Below are 25,498 nucleotides of genomic sequence, written 5' to 3'. Positions count from 1 at the left end.
AATAAGCCATTGGGTGCCATTGACAACGATGGGGGTCCAAAATGGATTGTCAGGGGCAGCCAATGAGCTCATGTTAAAAAAAAACACACTCACACATACACACTCACTCACTCTCACACAACTCAATCACTCACTCTCACACCACTCACACACACTCACTCACTCTCACACCACTCACTCACTCTCACACCACTCACTCACTCTCACACCACTCACTCACTCTCACACCACTCACTCACTCACTCACTCACTCTCACACCACTCGCTCACTCACTCACTCTCACACACACTCTTACACACCCTGAAACTCTCACTTTCACACTTTCACACTCTTACACACTCTCTCACCCACACACGTCATCAATTGGTGCACGTGCTCAGCCACAATCGTTTAGTAGGGAATCTGGTTTTGGTAATACTGGATCATGTCGTAGGTTCGACTCCTGTGGGAAATAAAAGGATATTAGGCTCAATGGAAACAGAATATTTTTATAATTTGTTTAAATACTGACCTACTACTCAGGAAGCAGTTCTGTATGACTTTAATAATGAAGGCTGCAGCTTCTTTTTCACTTAAACCAGGGTTGAAACGCTGCCTGAAAGCATCACACCAATAACGTCCCATGTATGAAAAAAAAACGACCACAAAGGCATAATTTTCACGCATGACTCACTTGAGCAACTTGATGGTTTGCCCTCTAAAGCAGGGGAGCCCCGTGTCCAACATGAGGTTCACCAAAGAGACTACGCCGTCCATGTAGGGTCTAAATTGACCAATGAATGTCAGTGTTATCGGGGGGGCCACAGCAGTTATTTCAAGTACCCGGCCGGATCCTCACCTGACCGCCAGGTAACCCCTCACGCACATCTCCATGAACCACTTGAAGGGCGTGGCTTCCATCTTGCCACCCATGATCATCACCATCTCGTCCGTCAGTTTGATGTCGGGCTCCCAGCCCAGGTTGCCGCCAGGAGAGCTTTCAAACATGAAGCCAAAATCTGGGGATCAAAAACAGGCCTGGTAAACACTGGATGAATGAGCTTGGGTGGGAGGATTCCAAAAGTTTGATATTCAAAGGAATTGTCGTTTAAAAAGAAAGGGAACCTTGTTCACATAACCAGCAAAGACTCATACCAATGTGGATGATGTGTCCTTGGCTATCTAACATGATGTTCCCATTGTGCCGATCTTTAATCTGTAGCAGGAAGAGCAGCAGGCTGTACGCCGCCATACTGCGGATGAAATTGTATCGCGCCTGCAAGGAGAATGTGGTGAGTCTTTTCCATATTGACCTTACCGATGCTCGCAGGTTTCAAATGTGACCTTCTGGAAAGCCAACGTGGATTCATCGCCGTACTGGTTTCGGAAATAATCGTACATGCCGAAGTCCGTCTGGCGGCCCAGCTGATCCCGGGACTTGCAGTCTGGAATGCACTCAATCACACCACACTGTGGATGGAGAGGTGACATCAGAAAGTGGCTTCGTCTGTTTTGAGACGGTTAACCGTCATCGTTTTTCCAGTCCGTCTTACCCCTGGAGCTGTGGCTACTACTCTGTAAGGAAACACGTACAAGTCCAAGCCCACCAACTGGAAAATATTCTTGAACAGACTTATGATCTGAAGTGCCAACATGTCCTAAATGTAAAAAAGTGGTAAATTGTTGGAAAAGCAAGCGTGTGATAAATTGCTGCAAGCATTCAAGGTCAGTACTTGTCTGCAGTCGTCGCCCACTTTAAAGATGGCCGCCTGCCAGCAGATTCTCTTGGCCTCCTCCTCGCTTCTGCTTTCGTCGGAAGTATCGGCGCAACTACGCAGACCTGAAAAGGTAGACAAAGTACCATGACAATCCATTTGGCCTGGGAGGGATCATAGTGAATGGTTATATCTCATTGCCATTGACATCGATAGATGTCCAGTTCATTTCAGGTGGCATGTCTGGCAGGCCTCCGATCTCAAATGGATTGGGCCAATCGTCGTCAATGGCAGTTAGAGTTATATTAGAAGTAGAAATCATTTGTTTACAAATTTGTAACACACAACTATGACCCTTACATATCTTTCAATGTCGGACCAAGGTTTCCCTAATGAAACCTTGATATCGAAGCAAAACCCTAATAGACGCCACATGTTTTTTTTGTTTTAATAAGAGGTTTTCACATATGATTTTTTTTTACTAGACGCCGTATCGGTTAAAAAAAAATTCAAGTTGACAGGTATGACACGAGTAACAATACCTTCTTTTTCTAACTCGCTGACACCACACCTCTTCACCTTGAATTTGGCCAGGTAAGGAGCTTTAGCAGCACTAGGCACATTTTTCACAAGGTTCAGTGTTACATTTTATCTGGATGCTGTAAGTCGTATCAAAGTTTTGAGTGCAAATACGGGACTCACCTCTGCATTGGTGTTCCTGATTTGTAGTCAATGTCTAACACAATAGCCTCGGGATTGCTGGGTAGATAGCAGCCAGGTTGGACTTGGATTTGGGACAGTGTCTCCAAACAGGCCTTTTTCCGCTCCTCCCCTTTGGGAAAAGGTCTGATTGAGACAAAGAAAGAGAAAAGGAGGTCAGCGTGGATGGCTATCTCATCCAGTGAATCCGCTCTACAGGTGACAGCCTGGATCTAATGTTGTTCACAAGGGAGGCGCCTTCACCTCTGGATAGTTGACATTATTGTTCTAATGAGGACAGAAGGGAGGTTTGTTCGCCCCGAGTGAGACATGTTAGAGGAAAAAAATAATTAGCTTGAGGGAGCAGCTTCTAGCGTAATTAAGACAGCGCTAAAGCAAATAACAATTTGGAAATGATGGACTGAGGTGTGCTGAAGGGGGAACGTGGGCGGCGCAAAGCGGAAAACGAGCAAAACAAAAGAACACATGGGAGAATTTCTAATTGTAAACAAGTCCATTTCTTGCTCAAGTTCTGGTCCCTTAGTTTAATAAATAATAATAGTTTTTGGTTTCAAATTTGAAGTAGTAATTCCTATCAAAAATGGCTTAAGTACTCTATGACATGATGAAAGTATATAAGATGGTACTTCCTTAGCTGTGTTCCCAATGCTTATGATGAGTCTACCAAAACAAGCTGAAATAACTTAACAGTCCTTTATGTGAACATCTCTGAAGTATGACTTTACTCAAGAAAATTGACATTGAATAAATATCAGGCTACTTTGAGGGAATAATTTCACACAAAGCACCAGACCACAATTCTAACTAATTTTATGGATTCTCCTAGTGGTGCTTTCCATTTTACCTAAATTGTGCAAGCATTGGCTGACTGCAGTATATATATATTTTTAAATGTGTGTTTTTGTACTTGATAATGGCTGACACGTTGGTGATCTTGTTGAAAAAGTCAAACTCCCTCTGGTAAAAGTCTTTGGCAGGTCCAGATAAGGAGCTTGTGATTTCTTCCACCATTTCCTCCAACAGATCGCCAATCTCGGCTGCAAAGGGGGGGGAAGTGCATTACAATTTGGTACATGTTCATTGCATCATGAAACAAGAGTTATCTTACGATCTTTAAGGTGGGCCTCCTCATCCAGGTAGACGTTGGTCTTCATGTTCCATATGAATTGGTGGGCAAGGAGCTGCGACTTCTGAGCAGCCCACAGTATGTACTCTCTCACGTAACCCATCTAGACCACCAAACCAGTCAGGGATCAACTTTTTTTTCTTACAAATTCAACATGATCGCCACTAAATTTGTTGAGACTTCTAAACTGTTTGTATGTCAAAACCTACAGTACAGTATTACCTCATTTATCATGGTTAATAGGGTCCGAGACCCGAGCTAGATATATAACCGCATGGAAAGGATTTTGTTTTTATGGTGTCTATTTAAATATTATTTGGTCTTTTAAAAACCTCTGTACTATTCAATTATAATAAAAAAATAGTAGTAAACATGTAAAAATAAACAATTAAATAATAAACATAAAAAATAAACAGTAAAATAATAAACATTGAATAATAAACGATCAAATAATAATAAACATGTAAAAAATAAACAATAAAATAATGATATAATAAACAATAGTACTTAATTCCAGAAGGTACACACTAGCGATCTAAACACCCTCCACCATTTTATGTTTGTATTATTGTTCTACGATAAACATTTTCATATAGTATGTTTGGCGGGATGTGGTGCATCCATGATAGGCGATCTGCAAACTGGCCATGTATTACTGTATATTCACCTTGTCATAACGAAGTGCTTGGACGATTTGAGGGATGTAAAACAAAATAGCATCCTGGAAAACAAAAAGAACGTTAGAATTTCAAAAAGCTAGGAATCCATGCACAGCAGGCGGCACGTGAACGTACTGGAGGGAAGGAACGGAGGACTTTGACCCCATATTGTGCCGTGAGCGGGTGAGGAGGGTACATAGAGGAGAAGTAGGACAGCCCCGTCGGTGGATCTGCAGGCGCCCAACACAAGATGTGAGTCAGTTCCGGAGAATCTGCGTCGATGGTGTGCCATGTCACTAGAAACTGAAGACAAGATGTCATGTATGGACAGTGTCAAATTGAAAGCATCATTGAATCATTCTCTGGGTTAGATTTCTATCAAGGTCAGTGGTAGCCAATGACTTTGAATAAACAAGAGGAATCTAAAAGGATAATCTGCTGAAGGATGAAGGCCATGAGGGACACCCTGTCCTTCCTGCCTCAGCATCTTTATGAGACATGTGAAAGGATCATAAAGAGACACATTAAGTGCTCTGGATGGAATCCGGAGGGAGTGGCGCATCATTAAGAACATCCCTTCCCCAGAGGTATACAGGGTCAGAGAAAAAAAGGTTTGTTTTTAATAGTGTAGCACTTCAAAATGCAAATGATATTAATTAAAAGCCTTCATAAGAACATATCTTTGTATCTGCTATGAATTCGAGTTTGGACACTTCAATGCTGTCAACATTTGTAGGGCCAGATTGGGATTGTGCTTTTTAAGGTTCTGCAAAGACATGATTGGTGGAGGAAGCCGCAAAGGAGGGTGGGAGGAGTCTTCAAGCTCTCACCTTGACTGCTTCGGGGACATCACAAACAGCGCCTGGATCCAGACGCACCAGCCGAGTCACTTCTGACACAATCGCTTCAGTGTGTTTAAATCTGTAGCGAAAGGAAGAACGTCGGAAAGGGAATATTGATTGCGTCAGATAGTCTCTACCTGAAATGAATCCATATAGTAAATAATTAAATTTTTCTTCTGTTGATTGTACTCATTATTTTAAAGAATGTCCTATGAAAACATAAGAAACTAATTGAATTTAGCCTGCCTTGAGCACATCTTTTATCAAATCCAGGGTTTGAACAGTAGACAGAAAATTGCAACTAGCGATGATGAATACTCTGGGAATAGCAGAAATATTTGAAAGTGTAGTGGAGCATAATAAACTGATGGAAAACAATCAAAATGGAACTCCTATAGCAGACTGCATTATTATGGTGTTTGACTGATTAAAAAGGTCATGCTTCCTCCTCAAATTGCTATTTGTATTTATTATTTTGAGCATAAAATTGGCAGTGTCTTATTTTTCAGTTTTTTTCTTCAAATCCCTCCCAGTCTATTGTTGTCAACAGCACTGAAACATGATAGTGCGACCATTTTTTTTTACCTAGGTCTACAATGTCTTGTTTCTCTCTTGCTACAGCAACCAAGAAATTTGCCGAATACGGGATGAAATAAAATTCTAATCTAATCGAATCTAAATATAACCCCAAAATCTATCATTTGAAGATTATCATATAGAACTAATCTAAAAAAAAAAAGATTGTTTGGGCATACCTAGCGGGCAGCTGCAGGGCCAGGTAAGGCGCGATGCTCCACGCCAGATTGACGTTGTCTTTCCACTGCTTCTCCGTCAAGCTGATGTATTTGGACCGCCAGTTTGCTATGCTTGTCTCCACGGACTGCTCTGTAGCGATGGCCAGCTCTTGGGTCGATAAAGGGTTGTACCACGTCGTCAGCCGCTCGATTTCACTTGCCTATAATTATTAAAAAAAAGAAGCATCGCTAGAGTGTAAATCAATACAGTTTAATTATAGAATAAAGACAATGTCATTAAATATAAATACCAGTAAAGCCAGTAAAAGGGTCCGACGTTTCATGTAGTACTTGTGCAATTGAGAGCCTCGGTTACTTTTTTTTGAGAGACCTGAAGGGAAAAAAAATCCATTACAAACACTATCAGCCACCTATCATCCAAATTTGGAGCCAGTGTGTGCTTTTTTTTTTACCCGATTTTTTGGAGAGCGTGGACATTCCAGAGGACAAAGGGTAGGTGTTAATCCATCCCTGAGCCACCTGCTGCCTCTGACCTAATGCCGCATCCAGGTTACTGCGGCTGTCTGTCACCGGCATTACTGACAAGCTGTTGATCGACATGTCTTGTGGATCTAAAAAGAGGAAATAATTGCATTTGGTGTTCTAGTGCAACAGTCTCGTGTGAAGAACCCATTTCAAAAGTTGAAATTAAAATGCTCAGTTTATGTACATCGTTCTATTTAGCTGCCATTAACAGGAAAAGATGTCCAAGCCATTTTAGATGTGAAGGCTGTGAAGAGCAAAATAATGTGCAGTAATCCCTCGAATATCGCAGTTAATGTAGACCAGACATGGCCGCTATAATCGAAAAAAGTAGGGTCATCCCTATTATAACTAACTTTTATTTATTTTTTTTTAGTAGCAAAAGTGGCTTCCTCTTATGAGTTTAAGAATGGATATTTGAACTCCCCCCTTAAAGATGTGATAAGGGTGACCTAGGACTGTATTGTTTACACTTTTTGTATTTTTCCAGCGAGTATGGGTGCATGGTTCAGCTCCAGTACGACCTTTTCTCTTCAACTGGCTGACACTGCCCCCCCAGGCAAAATGGTCTCTATCACTGTCAAAGGCAGCTATGTACCTTATATTGTGGCCAATCAGTGTGTAGCATATTTAAAAGTGTTGAACCTGGGGGAACCAGTTGGTTGGCTGCCAAATACTTTTTGTCCGACTGCAGGCATGTGTAGAACTTGATCATAATGCTTATGTCTTCTCTCAACCTCTTATCAGCCTGGGTGGGAAATTTGGGATTGACACTAAAAATAAAAAAAAAGTGTAAGGAAAACAATTAAACTGGTGATGAGTTTTTCTTTCCTCGAATAGCAATCTTGTTTGTTTTTTTACCTGAAGTAGTCAAAAGCCGTGGAGTAGATCTTTTCTCGTAGCACATTTTTGATGGTAGCGTTTGTCACCACGTCAGCATGCAGAAGTGTTAAACCCAGAGTAAGCAGTCTACAACAGAAAAGAAAGTGATAAACTCATTTAAATTCAAAACAGAAGGATGATAGGATGTCTATCATCATCTTGTGAAGGATGACCAGCAATTCTTTGTTTTTTTTCTTTAATAGCGGGTGTGTGGCCAATGGTTTGCTTGAGTGTGGTATTTCTGAGTTCTCTCTATTATTGATGACGCCATTTTAGTGTCACGGTGCCAATACTAGTATGTGTATCAGTGTGAAAGTTTTCATTGAATTCCGTTCGACTCCAGTACTCGGACTGCGCACCTAAATCTTGGTCCGATGGCGGCGACGTGCGTGTTCAAGTTGCTTTTGGCTCCTCCCACGCTCAGAGACAGTGACCTCTGTAGAATGGTGGTAAAAATCTCCACCTGGTCTGAGCTACTGTACTTGGCTATTTCAAACCTCTGCACCAGGAACTGGAAGAAACAGATAAACACGTAAGACAGCATTTTCGACAATACTCTGTGCGACGCAGAATAAAAATAAAGGAATGAATGGCATTAACCTCGATCCAGAGGACGTGGGGTATGACATCAGGGGGGCAAGGTGCGGGCTGGCTTTCTTCAGACACCGCCAGTGGGCCCGCTTCAACCTTGGTGACGGAGAATAAACCTATCTTCAACTCCACCGACATCTGCCATGCGCCTGCCATTTCCCGCATCAACTGGACACACAGCAAGAAAAAGAAATTAATTCATATTATTAAAATAATCCTAATTAAGCGCTTGTAGTACTGCAGTAGATTTTTACATTGTGTTATGGATAATTGGATTGACCCCAAAACTTGACTTTTCTAGCCTTCTGTGATGCCTAATCATTATCTACATCCTCATAAGATTTTTTATGGGTAAAAAAGCCTATTTTAGATATTGACACTTTGACACTAGGGAGAGGCCATCCCCCCCCCCCCCCCCCTAAAAACTATGCCACTAACCTGATGTGGAAACGAGGATTAACAGTTTATAAAACTGGTAAAATCATTACATGTGCAATATCTTAGATTGTGCAATATTTTAGAATAATTACCTTGCCCGGATGTGACTTTTGAAATGACTTATATATGTTTTTATTGGGAAACATGTATTTTGTGAAGAAGCACCACTAATTTGGTTATACGCAGCTGTAGTATAATGACAATAAAGGCTTTTAACTACAAAAGCAATTGGAGCTCCCAAGTAGATTGCGCTCTAAGCAGTCAGCCCCATAGCAAAAACCGGCCTTGCTCGCTGTGTTGGCTACGTCCCCACTGGAAACCGGTTTCAATAAGAGTGATACTAACTGGCACTTCAAACCCATCGTGTGCAGCCAGAAGCCACTCCCAGCACGCGATGGCTGTTTCCATGCCATGCTCGGTGAACATCTTCAGGGGCGACCAGCACAATTGGTGCAGGAGCTGAGGGTTGCAGTCTGGAGAGAAAAGAGGCTTATGGTAATAACCCTAAAATAAAAAGTGAACGGAGACGCCGTGTCTGTGCACCGTGACTCACTCTTGGTGATTATGAGCAAGGCTGCCATCTTGAACATGGCCTGCGTGAAAGCCTCGGAATCCTGGCTGTCCAGAGCGCTTTTCATGAGCTCGATCATCAGCTTGTTCAGGTCTGACTGACTGTGCGTGGCTTCCGAAAACTGGATCATACCGGCCACCTGAAATGAAAAAGACAAGTAATTTTTTTTTTACAGATTTTTGGACAGAAAATATTTAATGGTTCCTCCACCATGTTGGACATGAGAAAATGTTTGTGGTTAAAAATAAAATTAAGTGAAGCATACTTTAGTGCTTGACAAATAAGTTAGCAGGTGCACTAACAGGCCTGCAACTTCAGAGTGGACATCTATCGCTCTTAATGCCAGCCAGTGAGTTGAATGGACTCAAATAAAGTTGGGTTTCTTTTGACACTTTCAGAGAGGTTGCACAGATTTACACTGAGTGTAGGTTGTGTTGATTTGGATACATTCAAAAAATAAGGAAAGTTATAAACCACCATGTGAAATTGGTTTTCCTTAGTTCATATTAACATTAATATTCAAAATCTTCAATGATAAATACTACTACTGATTAGTGGTGACAAAAAAAGTGAATAGTGAGGTATTGTAAAGTGCAATACCTGATTATTCCAATGAACTGGGTTCACTTAGAGTCCTTAAATAACAAGTTACAACTCCAACAACTACAACAAATAAAATAAATCTATAAAATAATAAAAAGTACCATTCTGAAAGTGTCAGCGCCTTAAAAAATACATACATACGATACAATTAAATGTCAAAGTGATGTTAAAGTGAAATAATAGTTCAAGAAAAATTATAGCATACCTCTCCAGTATATCGGTTGCGCAGATTGAGAGAGGCCATGAAGTTGGAGTAATTTTTTTTCACGCATGCTGGTCTTTCAGTCAGCTGGGTGGTCTACGGTGGTAAACAGAAGTTGATGTGCACCCTAGTATTGAAGAAATATGCCAAAGCCCTTCTCTCTGTAATCATTGTTTAAACCAACCTGGGGAAACTCAGCCTACGATGCAGAGTAGTGATGGGCACCAGCAAAACCGGTTAACCAAACGGGCAAGCATCCATCCAAAAAACCCACCATTCCATTGCAGCCAAGTTACCAGCAAAATCCATAAAGCAGCCAGTCAACCAGGCAGGTAGTTTGATGTGGTTTGATAGAGACAAATAAAACAAATAAAGCAAATGAAAGACACAAATAGCAGAAAGCAAGCCGACAAAATAATGTGCCACGCACTCCCGCTTACATGCATTAGTAGGTGATGAGATCTGTAAATCACACTGTAATAACCAAAGTACAAACACCACTACAAACCCACTGCATGACCGATTATATACGAGAAGGAACATATTTAATGTGAGTGTAAACTAATAATGTTAAGCATGTAACTTAAATGCGGCAATAATAAATACAAATCGACTTGCATTTGCTGGAGTGCTTTAAGATGATTGTTTATGAGCATGACGTTATATGTTTTAATTTGTAAGTCACCAGCGGATAAAGAGAATGCAGGTCATCAGATGGTGAAAATTTGGACATCTGATGTTTGCGTACTAGCAATTGAAATGTGTCGATAACGATACAACATCAAATTTATGAAGAGTGAGCCACTAAAGAAGTTTGCATAGACCACCAGAGGTCTCAAAACAACACGCAAGTGGGCACGGGTGTTCATGCCAACTGAACAAGTTGATTGGAGTCGGGTATTGCGTGTTTCAGCCGAAACCTCATTGGTTAAATTGTCTGTGCTTGATCTGTTGGAATGAAGACCCAATACAGCTGTGTGTGACATCGTTATGTGACCCCTGGTGAACACCCAATAAAACACACCAACATCCATATATTCCACAAACGAGGTGCTGGTGCAACTCCCAACATTTCTGAGCAAACACCCACATAGCATACATACTTTCCTATAGGTTTACAAACGCTATAAAGTTGGATAACTGGCATCAATACAGCTAGATTTTTTTAGACGAGTGAATCTAAAATTTAAAACGACCCATATATATACAAATAATTCTGTGTATAAGTATATATATGTGTATATGTATATATTTATGTGTATATGTATATATTTATGTGCATATGTATATATTTATATGTGTATATGTATATATTTATATGTGTATATGTATATATTTATATATGTGTATATGTATAAGTATATGAGAAAGAAATGTTTTATTTTATCAGAAACTACGACCAAATATAGGCTAAAGTAATAATAGTAGAATGGAAAACAGTAGGCTAAACTGGCATCTGTTAAAATAAAAGATTTTCAGATAACTACAGACTTGAAAAAATAAAATAAAATAAAAGTCGCACTTGAGAACAGCCGCAGGCCCACCCAACCAAACTATGAAAAAAGTGCAACTTATAGTCCGGGAAATACGGTACTTTTGTAAAGAGTAAAGTGGCTATGAAGCTATTGAATGTAGCTGCATCGCTGCAAATGAATCTAACCCCCAAAACAAAATACGCACTGTAGAGTGAGTCATGTGTGCATGCGTGAAACTCACACCCAGTGTAGTGCTCTGCCTGTTGTAGCCTGCAAAGTGCAAGATGCTCTCCGTGGCCATGGCAAGACCAGTATGTTGGGTCAGACCCGACATCCAGTTCTGATGCTTATTCAAATACTCCTGCTCGACAAGTGAAAATAACAATTCACACGTTAAGTCGCTCCACGGTTTTTAAATCCATGAGAAAAATGGTGGATGTTAGGATACGCTTATATGTTTCTGACTAAAGGGGGAAAAAACCTGGAGGTGGGACTTTGTGACTGAAGGGGCCCATTTCATTGCTTCTTTTAGGATCTCCCCACAGCGAGCAGCAAAGTCCTTTACTATGCTCTGAGAAAGATGCAAAAAAAATGGAGGGTACTAAACATTTGTGATTACCATAATTCTCATATTATGAGCAGAACCCCCCAAAATTTGACAAGATTGTATTTGTAGCAAAGCAGAAAAAAAATATCATCTTATGGACACAGAAAAACATTTAAAAAACAGCCTATTTAGATTAATTGTGGAATTCAAATTGATAATCATTTGGTATTTGTAGATTGATCACAATAACATTTGATACCTTAGGATTGAATTAATTTGGAATTAATGCTTAAGAATGATGAAATACATAGATATATAAATTGGGGACTTGTTGTGTTTACGTTCCAGATTGATGCCAAAAGAGGAAGCCATGTGATTGTAGCTCATAAGGTAATTGTTTTATTTATTTCACTACTTATGTAGAGTATATTTTTGCATCTCCAGGTTGTGGAATATTATTCAGCCCTGTGTAGTTTTCAATATAATACAGATTTTTTTTCAAATATTAATTTGAGTAAATGTAAATATAATTTTTATGGGTCTTTTTACCTTCTTTCAGTGAGCGTCAATGTTTAACCTGTGCATTCTATTAATGTAGCTTACAAGTATAATTACAGGAAGATTTTTTATATGCTTTGAGGCGATATTAGATGAATTGCTGTATATTTGAATGTGGCCCATTATGCTGGTACACTTAGAAATTCAGGAACTATTCAACGAGTAGATTTTTTTCCAGACCAAAGGTTTGCTTCCCTCTAGTGCACAGAGAAACTTACCTCTCGAGCTTCATATGTATCAGGTACAGTGATGCTGTATGGGCTATCTGGAATATCATAATACGGCTGATCCTTGTGGATGTCCTTAACACAAAAAAAAGAGAAAAAAATGTATAGATGGTTTTTGTGTTTGGAATGGCAGTAAAATACTTACGGCACTCAGTGAAAGCGAGAGGGTCTGCAAAATGTCTAACATGGTTTTCAGCACGCGGCCATTCCAAAGCAGATGTGGGAATCTGGTTCAAGAAGGACACAGTATACACAAATTTGAGATGATTAACATGCTTGTTGTCGACAGAAAAGCAGTAGTAATTGGAAGACAACTCACGTCTCAGCCAAACCAGATAAGTATTTATCTGCCACCCTGCGGATCCTTTTGTGGGTATGGTTGAAGTTAATTAACAAGAATTGAGCATGGCGCTCCAGTTCCTCTTCGTGCTCTTTGGTCTTTGGCTACAACAAAGTAAGAACATCAATATAAAAGCAATCAATAAGAGCAATCAATATAAAAATTTGCCATTGACTGTGAAAGATGTTCAATTTTAATTAGGTGGGATGGCAGTGAAATACTAAGTTTCACTACCAATGTACAGAAGTAATCCATTTGGAATTTGTGGAAATAAAATTGGGCGTCTAACGGCGTCAATGGCAGTTTATGTGTTAATTTATATTGAAAAACAAAACAAAGTTTTACCCACCTTGTCAGCCATCATTTGGAGGAAGACATCGAACACTTTGTCGCTGACACAAATAATACACTGCATCATCCCTGTTTAAGAAAATTGGAAAGTTTGCAATACTATTCAACTCATTGGCTCAACCTTGGCTTCACATTTGACCCTTTAATGTGTAATGGGAGTTTGACTATTAATACCATCTAACTGTTAAATAAAAGCAGTTGATGGCAAATACAATAGTTTTATTTATTCCAAATCAGTCATCTTTCCTCGAGAACGACAAAAGTCAGAAAATATTTACCACTAAGAGGGTCAGAGACCACTTTTAGATACATTATTGGATTATTGCTCAGTTTTTCATTTGCCAATTAATGTAATTAGCCCTAATGTAGGAAAAAATGTAATTAACGCCTCACCTGATTTGTCTTTCTGAATGGCCTTGTCTTCAAAATAGCGAAACATGACCTGGAAGCGGTCCGAATCGTTAGAATGGAGCATCCTACAGGGAAAGAAAGCTTCATCAATGCAATACAATAGGAGCACATCTTAGCCAAAAAAACATGGTGCCAGTGCCAACCTCATATACTCTAATCTGTAGACTGATAGCAGGTATGTAGACATGGCAAAATCCAGCTTGTTAATAAGAGCTGAAGCATCTGGGGAGGGGTCCAAGAGATTGTTGATTGTAGCACGCAACTCGCTCAACTCCGCCTGGAGGAGGAAGGGGATTTTTAGATACATACTAGCTAGCCAAGATGTTTTGACGGTTGTCGCTTTCTCGGCATTACCGGTGTGACGGTGTCATTTTTCAAGGCAGAATTATATTGCAGTTCGGAGCGAAGAGGTTCCCCACTCGGAAAGGTCAGGAGAGGAGACTTGGTGGCAATCTCACAAACACCCTCGTACCACTCTTTGGGCCAGAGACCTGCAAAGATATAAAAAGGATGCAGAAATGACGAGAAACTAACTGTCAACCGTGCCTGAAGTATATACACGTTTAATCAAATCTTAAAATATAATGTAGTGTTATCCATCTTCACTGTAACATGTCTCTGTTGGTCACTTCAGATACTTTAACATGGCAAAAACCTTAGAAAGGTGCTTATTGAGCGTCAAAAAAAAATCTGACTTTGCATTATTATTATAACGCAGCCAACCTGATCCTTCCACAGCAAAACCCATGACCACCGAATAGAGCCAGAAGTCTCGAAACAGCTTTTGGAGGCGGGGCTTAGCTTCTTTGATTGGCGGCAGTCGTCTGGTTAACTGCGAATGAGAGAAATGACGATATAGTTTAGGACAAAACAAGTGAGTGAACACGTGGCTCCATTTACATAAAATGACTGTGAGGAAATAAAAAGTCATTCAAGAACAATATGATTATTTTCATGTTTTTGAGACAGGCAGTTTCCATGTAGGGGTTTATCTAAGTTGAGAGACGTTATTCAGTCACAGGACTTTTGTGTCTGTTTGATCTAGTGTATTTGTTCAGGAGAAGCCCACGTCAAAGTTCAGTTTTGGATTCAATTCTGTACTTGTGTCTGAGCGCAAACAACAAAAGCAGCACACAGTAAAGGTAGGTCGCTTTTAATGCTTTGTCAAACTTGATTGGATTTAGTGAGCTAGTCAGTTGTTGCAGTATTGTTTTTGTTTGTAACCTTGTTTTACAATATCCCTTTTCCAATCGGAGAAGCCTTCAAGATGCAGGCGATACTGGCGGTCGTGTCTGTGGCCTGTCTGCTGGTGACTCCAACACTGGCCGGTATCAAAGACCTCAGTTTGCACTTTCATTCTGCTAACCCAAACCCCAGGGGCTTTCAAGGGAACGTGGGTAGAGATGTGGAAGACATTGATCTAGGCTTCCACAAGGAAAACACCATCACCAATGACTTGGTGTTTGATGGGTTTGAAGACCTCGATTACATTGATTTTGATAAGATTCTGTCCGAAGGCAGCGACGACTATAGGTGAGTATTCTTTTAAGACCATTTGGCTCTTTAAATCCAAATGTATATGACGAGTGACATCTTTCAGCGAAGGAGATGAGATTGACGAGCTTGCCACCCCCGCACCGGACATCGACATATTCGCCGAACCCTCGGACCCAAAGATTCGTCGTGCCAGACTGTTGAGGCTCTTCCACGGTCGTTCTCGTCTCAGGCGCCTCAACATTGCTAACGCGCGCTTCGGCTTCAACCTATACCGAAGTCTCCGTAACGACGTCAATCAGACCGACAACATTCTGCTGGCGCCTGCGGGGATCTCCATAGCCATGGGGATGATGTCTTTGGGAAGCGGACCTGCCCTGCATGAACAGATCTACAAAGTTTTGGGATTTGCTGAATTTGTCAATGCCAGCCGTCACTACGACAACAGCACCGTGCATAAACTCTTCAGGAAATTAACCCACAGGCTATTCCGCAGAAACTATGGTTACACGCTGCGTTCGGTGAACGACGTCTACGTGAAAAAGAACGTCTCGGTTAAAGACGCTTTCCGTGCGGACAGCAAGGCCTATTATTTTGCAGAACCGCAGTCGGTGGATTTTAGCGACGCAGCCTTTTTGAACACGGCCAACAACCGCATTCTGAAGCTCACAAAGGGACTCATCAAGGAGCCGCTCAAAAGCATCGACCCAAATATGGTGCTTATGCTGCTCAACTACTTGTACTTTAAAGGTAGTTGTACAAAACATCCTTAACACACCACACAAGAAAATCATTCTTTCTGACCTTGTGTGTTAACAGGCACATGGGAGCAAAAGTTCCCCAAAGAGATGACCCACTACCGCAACTTTCGTCTGAACGACAAGACCAACGTACGAGTGCCGATGATGACCAACAAGGGCAACTACCTAGTTGCCGCCGACCATGAACTTGATTGCGACATTTTACAAGTGAGTGAAGAGATTCCACTGTTTTTAGAGAATGCAAAAGTAAATCTGAGTACTATTATGCTGGCCTATTCCAGCTACCGTATTCAGGAAACATCAGCATGCTCATTGCCTTGCCGAGAAAGATAACAGGTATGAGGACCTTGGAGCAAGAGATCTCACCGATGGTTGTCAACAAATGGATAAAAAACATGACAAACAGGTCAGTGCCATTCTTTCACAACTGGGAAATTACCGACTGTGGCTAGCAGTAGCCAGCAAGACATTATTATGGTGTTAAGAGGACTTTTTTTTACATATGTCTGAAGATAGCACAGTCAATCCTCCAACTAGAATAACTAATAGTAGTACTTTATGCAGAGTTTATGCAGACATTATTGACAACAAAGGTTTAGGTGTAGGGCAGATGATATAGCAAAAAACAGAAGCAATTTGAGAATTAAGATGTAATTTCTGGTCAGATGGGGGAGAGTAGCTAAGCAATATGGAGAACTGTTTTTTTTTCCTTCTAGATTTTGTGTTCCCTGAAATGCCATAAAATTAGAAGCCAAAAAAAGATCGAATTCAACAACTATTCCAATGATTTTAAAAGAAAGTGAGAATTTCTTTGCGACATTACGATGTTTTCAAAAGTGAAAATGTGCTATTTCAACATGATTTACATGTGCGGTCCAGACAAAACCATGTGACAGGTCAGATCTAGGGCTTAGAATTTGACACCTGTGACACAGTGTGGAAGACTATTAGAAATAGAAAAGGTAGCCAAAGATATATATTTTTTAGATCTTAGAGAGTTATTTGAGATTCTACGAAATTGGAATTTATGGATTCCCTGCAGGACTCGTGAGGTGGTGATACCTCGTTTCAAACTGGAACAGAACTATGACTTGGTTGAGAATCTAAAAGAGATGGGACTGACTGACTTATTTCACGATGGCGGAGACTTCTCGGGAATGACTTCGGATAAAGTGGCCATGAACTGGGTGAGTCGGCAGAACTCATTGCCAAGGAGAAGGCGAAAGAAGCTTTGTCTGACGTGCTCATTTTACATTCCCATAAAGCTTAAGCACCAAGGAACCATCACTGTGAACGAGGAAGGCACAGAGGCAGCTGCTCTGACCCAGGTGGGCTTCATGCCTCTCTCCTCCCAAATCCGCTTCATAGTGGACCAACCCTTCCTTTTCCTCATCTACGAGCACCGTACAGACTGTCTGGTATTCATGGGGCGAGTGGCCGACCCGTCACGGAATTAAATGTGAAAAATGCAGTTGAAACTGTTGTATGGAATATCAATACGTGGGGGGGCTCAATGTGTTTAAATACATTTTGAGAAATTGTCTTTGTATATGTAGTACGTATGTTTTGTGTTACTGAACAATGGGAGGCAAAAGTAGCTCAGTGTTTTTGTCCTATAGCTGTTAATGTTTTGTTTGCAAAGGTTTTTTTCTGTTCAATTCAAGCGTAGATTCATTTGAGCAATGTTTTGGAGTTTTATCAAAATGAGACAATAGAAATTTGCATGAACTATTTCACTGAATTGACCATGATAGCCACCCAGTCCATTTGAACTGAGTTTAACCAGATTGGAAAGATCTATTGGCATTTATGATTGATCAACTCACGAGTTGTCAAATGTATTTCTAAAATTGAAATTAAACTCCATAAATTGTAATGTTGTTGGATCAAATGATAGCCAATAAAAGAGATTTTGCTCAGTTTTGAATAGCATCATACTTTCTTTCTAAAAGATGGGTTACCTCGACAAAAAAATGTCTGCACAACATAAATCTATATAAATATTTGTCCAATGCCTTGCATGTTAACAAGTCGCATAGCTTGGAATTGGCAGTTAAGTTCCAAAGTCATTATAATTACATAAACAACCTCCATTATTGACGTGGCATGCAATTCTTCAGAACCATTGACTGCAATGGCAGGACAATCACATTTGAATTGAGAGGGACTGCAATGACCTTTCACTGTTCATATGGATTAGTCTTACATCACTGTCAATGGCAGCTACTGAGGTAAACGCTTGTGTCATATGATTGTTGATTAGAGCAAAATGGAGCAACTCACCACAGCGATGACTGGGATGAGAACACCCAGATTCCCAGCACTGCTCGATGCCTGCAAAATGATAAGCGAACAAACTTTTTTTTTTATTGTACTCTGATAACAAAGGACTTTGTCGTGCACAAATAAAACAAAGTCCTACTTTAAGCGCTGGCCCTTTATCTGACGCCCGCTCGCTAGCTCTCTTCCCTTCCAGGCCCAGTTGGACAAAAAGTTCTAAAAGGTTGACCATGAGTTCATCTACCAGCTGCTCTCCCTGCAGGTTGGCAGCAATGTTGGCTAAAGCATTTATCACAGCCAGGGAACAGTGCCTTCAAAGAAAAAAAAAAATGAGTGACAATCATCGACAGATTTGAGCTTTTTCAGCATGCACTGTTTCACATAGAGCAATAAAATCTCCAAATGTACCCATTAAATGGAATAATGAGTATGACATAGAAAAAATATATATTTTGTTAAACACTGAGCAATGGTGCGGTGTCTCCAACCATATGTATACATGTACATCTATGTCTATGTATGTATATAAGTATATATAAAAGAAAAAAAATATATATATATATACATATACATACATATATATATATATGTATATACTATATGTATATATGTATATGTATATACTATATGTATATCTGTATATGTATATACTATATGTATATGTATATAGTATATGTATATATGTATATGTATATACTATATGTATATGTATATACTATATATACATAGCATAAGTTAATAGATTTTAAAACCCTAATCTTTTTCATTCCATTCCCAAACGTGGAATAGTAGAAGAGGACAAGTGTGCCTTTAGATTCCATTGAACGGCAAGAGACACAATGACACCCACCTGTAACCATGATCTCTGGCGTCTTTGGTAGCCGAGTAGACCACCGAGCTGGCCTTGACACTGATTTGCTGAAATAGGTTCCATACCTCTTGGTAGATGTATTGCTACAAGACAAAACAATGGAAATTATATTTCAACTAAAGTAAAATAGTAAACTGGATGGAAAATTCTGACTCACATTCCCCGTAATGACCATGCAACCCAGCTGGTCGACGATGAGAACGTCCAGCTGGGATGGAGGTTGGCAGAACTTCTGCTGTAAGATCTGCAAGATGTGCTCCATCACTTTGGGCGTGTCTCGCAGAGCTACGGCGATGTGGCCCAGCGTCCGGATGGTGTGATCCGGGATGAGGTGAGCATCTCTGGGGGGGAAAAGACAGGAGGTTTGAAAGGTGGTCCTTATTTATTGAAGATTCTAAATGGAGCACAATTGTCACTAACTTGTCATTCTCCTGTGAAATGTACAGCCGATTGGACAGACTAGCCAGAAAGGCCTCCACGATCACATTGTCCATTGTCAGACCAGCTTTTAAGCATCTGGGCAAAAACACAGAAAAAACATCCTTTAAAAAAAACAATGAATAATATAATGTATTTCTCGTTTCTTGTCTTTTTTGTATCCAACCTGCAGATGTTGTCAATGGAAATATCTCGGAGTTGCTCATACATTGACGGCTGGTCCTTCCTGCTAGACAAAATGTTGATCGTGGACTGAGAATGCTCATTTGTTACGTTAATCCTGATTTCTGCGGTTCCTTGATAGAAAAAAAAGCAAATGAGATAGATGTGTGATTAGAATATTTTGCTATCAAAATACTGTGTTTTGTGTCACTTTGTCATTTTAGGGTACATACTGGTACATTTAAATTTTGCATTGGGGTGAAAGAACGAATGGTACTCAATCGCACAACTCACAAAATTCCGTTTTTACCGCTTCCATTTAGAAAACTAACCAAGTATTTGATTCTGTGATTTGGACTGCCTACGTTCACCATCTTTTCTTTAGATGATTATAAATTGCTACATAGAGTGGTTGACTATTTAACAAGAGAATCAGACATGAACTGTTGGTTTTACAACATGAACTAATTGATTGTGTGGCAGGACACAGCGGAGGACGTGTCTATAGCCGCTGGTCAATGACCACTGTGTACTAATCGATATTGGATGAGCCACTAATCAGGAAATGATGCTATAATTTGCAGTCAGGGCAAAAATACATTTGAGGACCTACTTTTCCAAAATACACAATATTAACCTAGAGTTCCAATACCTGTGCTGTACTGGTTGTGGTACTTGTAGAGTTTTGTGATAACAGGAGAAGGAACAACCAGGAAGTCTCTTAGAGATGTTGTAGCCGAGTGAGCCACCACAGGGAACCTTTCACAAAGACGCCCCAGGCCCTGACGATCACAAGGACAACGGTGACAAATCCAATTGGAAGTCAATCATTGTGAATGGCTGGCAGTGTGTGAGGTATGAGCATGTGATATTTGTCATGTTTCACCTGCAAGCAACAGATGAGCAGAGGCATGTGAGCAATGATGACTTTACTAGAGGTTTTTGACTGCAGCTTCTCAGTCAGTTTGCTGCATAGATTTTCCGCGCCTAATGGAACAACATAGGAGGGAGGTGGAAAAAAAAAAATCACACACATACACACACACATAGCAATTATTCTGTATCTAAATGCCCTGCTGGCCCTCCTCCAAGCTAGGAATCAATTACCTTGCTCATCTTTGACTGCCCACACCATGAGGTCCACACAGGCAGCGTTGGCTTGGCAACGGAGCTTGAGGGGGCTCTGTTCTCCCACCAGACCCCCCGCGTCATGGAGTACCCGCTGCAGTTCCGACTGACTGCTGCTAAATTGCTCCAGGACAAAGTCGTGGATTTCCCGCACAAAAGCGGACTGCAAAGCTGAGGTACAAAATGTGTCATAAAGACAAGTGTTTTTGAATATTTGTGCGGATGCCAAAATAAAAATGAATGAGTAATATTTATTTACAATTGATGTTGTACAGTGTGTCTCTCAGCATTTTGAACACACACAAATAAAGAGGGTCGCTGAAGGTTTTGTAGTAGAGGTTGATCCCAGGGTTGGCCTTTAAAACCAATGGGAAAATATAATCAATTCCATGAATTAAATGAGGAAAATAAATGAATTTATTTTGTTTTAATATCATGCTCACTCACCTCCATTACTTCTGCCATGGTGGCATCGAGCGTTTTCAAAAAGGATTCGGAGACAAATATCTTCACCTGAATGAAGAGAAAAAAAAGAGATATTAGTTTGAGTTTGTTTGGTCAGAATCAGAATTAGAAGAGACACAAACCATGCTTAGGAGGTGACGGAGCAGATCAATGGGAACTACAATCTCATTTTCTCCTGCTCCAGGGAAGAGGGGGGAAACAGAGAAACTGGAGCTGACTGTGGAAAAATAATAATCCGGATCCACTGCGTTGCTATCCGGGAGGTAGGAACCTGAAACGGAGGTGGAACACTCACTAGGATCTGTGGACCAAAAAGTTCAAATACAACTTTGGCTGAAAAACAACCTTTTTAGGGACAATGATCACAATAGTGGACAGCTATATAAAAGTAAATTTTTCCAATATCCAAGTCATGAAAACACTACAATCTTAAACCTTTTTACAGGGTAAATGACCATTTTTGGTCATTCAAAAAAGCTTCACTTCCATTTTGGTCATTATTGGTGTATATTTTTGAAAGAGTATTTTTTTTTAAATCAGTTTATACAAAGATATAGTCAAGAATTGTAATTGAAAGTTAATTTAAAAAAAAGAAGAAATAAAACTCAAATGTTTATTTTATTTTTGCAGTATTTAACTCATCCTTGTTTTTTTAGTAACTAGTAAATGCTTTGACAATTTAGAAAGGGATCTCAAACTTATTATTACCTTATTACTATGAGAAGCAATTACACAATGATTGTGATTTTGGATAACAAATCATTTTTGTTATTAATAAAATTTTGACCAACGATAGATTTTTTTTTAGGTTTTCAGTGTAGAAAATGTATCAGGTGATTTAAAAGACAAAGTTGAAATAATTTGTGATTAATCGAGTAATTAAAAGAAAAAAAAATGTTGCTTTTTTCCCCTAAATTGCAAAGCTCAAAGTCAGTACCTCTATATTAGCAATTGTGTTTTACCTTCGAGGTAATTTGAACCTGGAGTGATGGGAGAGCACGGAGAGTGGCTTCCATTCTCTGGATGACTCTAAGAGAATAAACCTATTTTAGACCTTAAAGTCAAAACAAAAACAAACCAAAAAAATTCACATAAGCCAAGTTACTTGAGCAGGAGAGTCAGGGTTGACAGCAGTGCGTCGACGTAATGTGTCACTCTGGTAGACGGTCATCAGTGAGGTGGGAATAATAGAACGAAAGTCATTGAAAGATCGACGCCGGATGCCCTCCGTTTCTTCAGGGACACGACGACACCGAGGCAAATCTTTGGGGAACAATTTGGACAAGAGGGCTTCGTCCGTAACGCTGTAGCGGCCGAATGCTCGGGTCATGCCCAACAAGCTGGGGATGATGTACCTGCACAAGTACACTAGAAATAGAGGAAGATTCTCTCAGTGCTCCTGAAGAACTGTCAAGCACTTTTCATCTCATACCTTTGTCATGGTTATCAGGTGTTTGGCACATATCCTGCAATGACTGCATGACATCCATGATTGCGTTCAAGATCTATAGAAGAGTAAAATTACAAGAGAACTGTAAAACAATCATGTTGGTGCTATCTGTCATTGGCGATGTTAGATGACCATTTTGAGTGAAAGGGCCGATTGTTCTTTTGTCATTTGCCTCATCCAGTCAAAATGGATTGGACATCTATCAACGTGAGAGGCACAGAAAGACCACCATTTATAGCCTTTCCTCCCAGTTTAAATGCTTTGGCCATAAAATGGCATGCATTGATGTGAATAATGTGGAGAAAACAAACAACTTTAGAATGTTACTTGAAGGCCTGCAACTGGTGTGTATTTGTATTTTTCTCCATTTTAATTTGATGCATGTGCTTTTTCCAATAAGATTGTATCATTGAATTGCATTTATTTATAACATTTAAAAATATATACATAAAAATGCAAAGAAAATGTTTTTTTAAGGAGTAAATAATAATTGCTAAGAAGTATTGGATCTAAAACAAAAAAAATATGAAAAATAATAACTTGTACTATAAAGAGTTAAAGGTCTTAAATGTCAACTTTAGAATAGGTGTCCACTACAGTGACCACTGAGTATGAAAGTGTAGTAAAAGAAAAAAATAATGAAATTTCCACAGTTTTCAAGTAAAGGGATACCTGGCAATTACTCCAGGCATTTTGGTAGTTTAACATTCTGTCTTATTCACCTCTTGCTTGTAGTCTGGATCCCTCTGAGCCACGTCCGCTAAAAGGGTCACCAAACAGAAGCTGAAGTTTTCCGCATCCGGCAGAAACTCTGAAAAACAGATATGACATTAAATACACAAAAAGTCATCTGTGACTGAAAGAGCTGGCAGGGAATGTTCACATCAAGTTAATACTACATCCAAAAGGGAATGTTTGTTTTTTCTGATAAAAGGTATCTATATGTAAGAGGATTTTTCTTACCCTTTCCTTTTTTCCCCAAGCCTTCTTCAATCCACTGGACACGTGGGAGGCCTCTCAGTAAGCTCAGCAAGTAGGAAACAAGGCTTTCCTTGTGCTGCATGTGCAAGGCAAATAATTACCCAAAACAAAACAACGGCACTTTGTTAGAAACAAATGAAAATAATTCAGAAGGTAATAATAATATTTAAAGGGTATTCCAAAAAAGTTTGACCTGATTTTCCTGGCCTGTAATATGTACAATTCTTGTTGAAATGAATTTAAAATTCAATGAATTAATCAATCAAAATGCAATTTGAATGTATATATGTATATGTAAATATAAAGAACAATTAACGAGGACATTTTTGTCATGAACTTCAATGTAAACACTTGTCTAAGTCGGTCACATAATTTAAAAGTTAGAATTCTTTTTTCAAAGTGAAGTAAAAAATGTGATGTTTAAAAACCGAAATTACATTTATTTAGCTTTTTTTTAAATGACACCATGTACTTCTAGACTAGTAGAGTATTTTCCTACCGCTACTGCAGTATTAGACGCTTCTTCAATATCAGTTTAATTATATAAAGAAGCTTACAAGGGCTGATTCATGTCTAATCACAAGCCTAATGAGATTTAGCTATAATCTTATCATGGTGATATAAAGAAGTACATGTAGTTGTGTGTGTATGTGTGAATAGTAACAATGTAAAGCCACACATCTATTAGAACAAACGCACGCCCACCTGTAAGCCAGACTCCACTAAAAAGACGGCCAGCGCTACGACGGCGTCGACGCGGCGCACGTCCAGTGAGAAAACACCTCTTGATTCTAATGGACACATACATTGTAGTTTCTGCACCTAAAATGGCATACACAAAAATATTAAGACAATAATCGTACATTTCCATTGGCTACCGTTGACACTGCTGGAGGGAGACAGTCAGAAAATGTTTTGAAGGATTGAAGAGAGATATCTATCTTTGTCAATGCAGGCAATGGGTAAGTTAAAATGCAATTAAGATTAAAAAAATATTATAATCAAAATTGAGACCTGGCATATGTGACATAACATTTTTGGTCACGTACTTTATGGATTTAAGTTGTTTTTTTTTACTCCAAACCATCACTTGCCTTATAAAGGAACAATACTGTGGTACAAAAAGAAATATTATTGTCTAATCTATTTTAGTTTTGATTGAGAAATGGCCATGAAAGCCAAAGTAGCAAATCCTATTTCAATTCATCAGAATGCAAATGTTCAAAAATGATGTAGTATTTTTCTTTATTCTATGCCAACGACATATAGTGATTGACAGTTGTTTGTTTTCCGGATTGGAATTAACCTTTGCCCACCTGTTGTCATTCATCCAGCAAAAATAATAAAAATAAAAAATCACAATCATGTAGACAATTTTATGAGCCAATTGAGACATCATTTCCTTAGATTAGCCCCCTTTTATATATAAAATCTCAAAATGAGGGAGATCAATATAATCCACCGATAATCCACAGAGATCAGTATAATAACCTTAAAAGCGAATTATATCAGATGATACCAATCACATGGTTATCTCAAAACCAGACTGCGGTGCTTTTCCACGCAGACTATTATTGTTATTATTATTCTTTTGTGGAACCCCGAAACTAAACTGCAGATCAAGATCAGGAAAAAGAAAGATCTCAGGCAATTACTGTCAAAATTTCCAAACAATCGGACAGTTGTCGCTGCCAGTGCGGAAGAGAATCTTCTTTATCTTTACCCTGTTGCTCTTGTTTAAACAGCCAATTGTACGGAATCCCGTCGCCGCGTGTATATATTACCTTTTCAGCCGGCGCGGGCTGATGGACGGCCAAAGATCGTGCCAGTGACAGGACTGTGTTGAAATAAAAGCCTCTGTGGCCGCGTCCTGTCACGGACATGTTTACCTCCGCGTCCACGACGCGATGTGAAGGCAGCGAGTGACTGTGAAAAACGTCAACGTCAACTGCC

General features: G+C 39.7%; 2 protein-coding genes and 1 long non-coding RNA gene across 7 annotated transcripts in view; 2 read left to right on the top strand and 1 right to left on the bottom strand.

Moving 5' to 3' along the window:
- LOC144195036 (uncharacterized) overlaps window positions 1–3,033 on the top strand; it is a 28,617-nt gene extending 25,584 nt beyond the window's left edge. For all 3 annotated transcript variants that reach the window (XR_013326038.1, XR_013326037.1, XR_013326039.1), the window contains exon 5: window positions 1,311–3,033. This is a non-coding gene — a long non-coding RNA (uncharacterized LOC144195036). The remainder of the gene's footprint in view (window positions 1–1,310) is intronic.
- pi4kab (phosphatidylinositol 4-kinase, catalytic, alpha b) lies at window positions 237–25,498 on the bottom strand. Of its 2 annotated transcripts, XM_077714366.1 has the most exons (55): window positions 25,330–25,498; window positions 24,251–24,367; window positions 23,528–23,621; window positions 23,287–23,375; window positions 22,547–22,619; window positions 22,220–22,482; window positions 22,077–22,143; window positions 21,237–21,385; window positions 21,097–21,162; window positions 20,909–21,005; window positions 20,629–20,820; window positions 20,408–20,508; window positions 20,174–20,303; window positions 19,526–19,655; window positions 19,342–19,437; window positions 19,079–19,262; window positions 18,901–19,004; window positions 18,193–18,361; window positions 18,054–18,104; window positions 14,239–14,347; window positions 13,870–14,006; window positions 13,659–13,792; window positions 13,498–13,580; window positions 13,103–13,173; window positions 12,733–12,857; window positions 12,559–12,640; window positions 12,405–12,488; window positions 11,563–11,652; window positions 11,323–11,442; window positions 9,791–9,805; window positions 9,610–9,702; window positions 8,784–8,940; window positions 8,576–8,703; window positions 7,802–7,960; window positions 7,561–7,712; window positions 7,181–7,288; window positions 6,965–7,092; window positions 6,250–6,408; window positions 6,088–6,167; window positions 5,798–5,997; window positions 5,031–5,121; window positions 4,336–4,503; window positions 4,209–4,262; window positions 3,524–3,644; window positions 3,323–3,452; window positions 2,398–2,541; window positions 2,238–2,308; window positions 1,714–1,820; window positions 1,534–1,638; window positions 1,325–1,450; window positions 1,136–1,256; window positions 840–999; window positions 675–764; window positions 513–596; window positions 237–443 (listed from the first exon to the last, which is right to left on the bottom strand). In XM_077714366.1, exons 1-55 carry the CDS (start codon window positions 25,426–25,428, stop codon window positions 392–394), a joined length of 6,309 nt encoding a protein of 2,102 aa, XP_077570492.1. In that variant the 5' UTR covers window positions 25,429–25,498; the 3' UTR covers window positions 237–391. The 2 variants fall into 2 exon arrangements, with proteins under 2 accessions (XP_077570492.1, XP_077570493.1); XM_077714367.1 differs by lacking the exon at window positions 9,791–9,805.
- serpind1 (serpin peptidase inhibitor, clade D (heparin cofactor), member 1) lies at window positions 14,402–17,689 on the top strand. 2 transcript variants are annotated; one of them, XM_077714369.1, is made up of 7 exons: window positions 14,402–14,657; window positions 14,772–15,048; window positions 15,116–15,759; window positions 15,829–15,977; window positions 16,052–16,176; window positions 16,813–16,957; window positions 17,036–17,689. In XM_077714369.1, exons 2-7 carry the CDS (start codon window positions 14,783–14,785, stop codon window positions 17,225–17,227), a joined length of 1,521 nt encoding a protein of 506 aa, XP_077570495.1. In that variant the 5' UTR covers window positions 14,402–14,657; window positions 14,772–14,782; the 3' UTR covers window positions 17,228–17,689. The 2 variants fall into 2 exon arrangements, with proteins under 2 accessions (XP_077570495.1, XP_077570494.1); XM_077714368.1 differs by having other exon boundaries at window positions 14,404–14,657; window positions 14,775–15,048.

Source organism: Stigmatopora nigra, chromosome 4, assembly GCF_051989575.1.
Source record: "Stigmatopora nigra isolate UIUO_SnigA chromosome 4, RoL_Snig_1.1, whole genome shotgun sequence".
Taxonomy (NCBI): domain Eukaryota; kingdom Metazoa; phylum Chordata; class Actinopteri; order Syngnathiformes; family Syngnathidae; genus Stigmatopora; species Stigmatopora nigra.
Note: the sequence above shows the minus strand (reverse complement) of the source record. Positions and strands in the feature narration are given on the sequence as shown.

What these genes read in the sequence shown, in the direction of transcription:
- serpind1 (XM_077714369.1), top strand. Translation starts at nt 14,783, where the DNA reads ATGCAGGCGATACTGGCGGTCGTGTCTGTGGCCTGTCTGCTGGTGACT. An exon ending in ATAAAAAACATGACAAACAG is followed by an intron (nt 16,177 to 16,812) that starts GTCAGTGCCATT and finishes GATTCCCTGCAG; the next exon opens with GACTCGTGAGGTGGTGATAC. An exon ending in ATAAAGTGGCCATGAACTGG is followed by an intron (nt 16,958 to 17,035) that starts GTGAGTCGGCAG and finishes ATTCCCATAAAG; the next exon opens with CTTAAGCACCAAGGAACCAT.
- pi4kab (XM_077714366.1), bottom strand. Translation starts at nt 25,428, where the DNA reads ATGTCCGTGACAGGACGCGGCCACAGAGGCTTTTATTTCAACACAGTC. An exon ending in CCCTTTTACTGGCTTTACTG is followed by an intron (nt 5,998 to 6,087) that starts GTATTTATATTT and finishes TAATAATTATAG; the next exon opens with GCAAGTGAAATCGAGCGGCT. An exon ending in AACTGCTTCCTGAGTAGTAG is followed by an intron (nt 444 to 512) that starts GTCAGTATTTAA and finishes TATTTCCCACAG; the next exon opens with GAGTCGAACCTACGACATGA.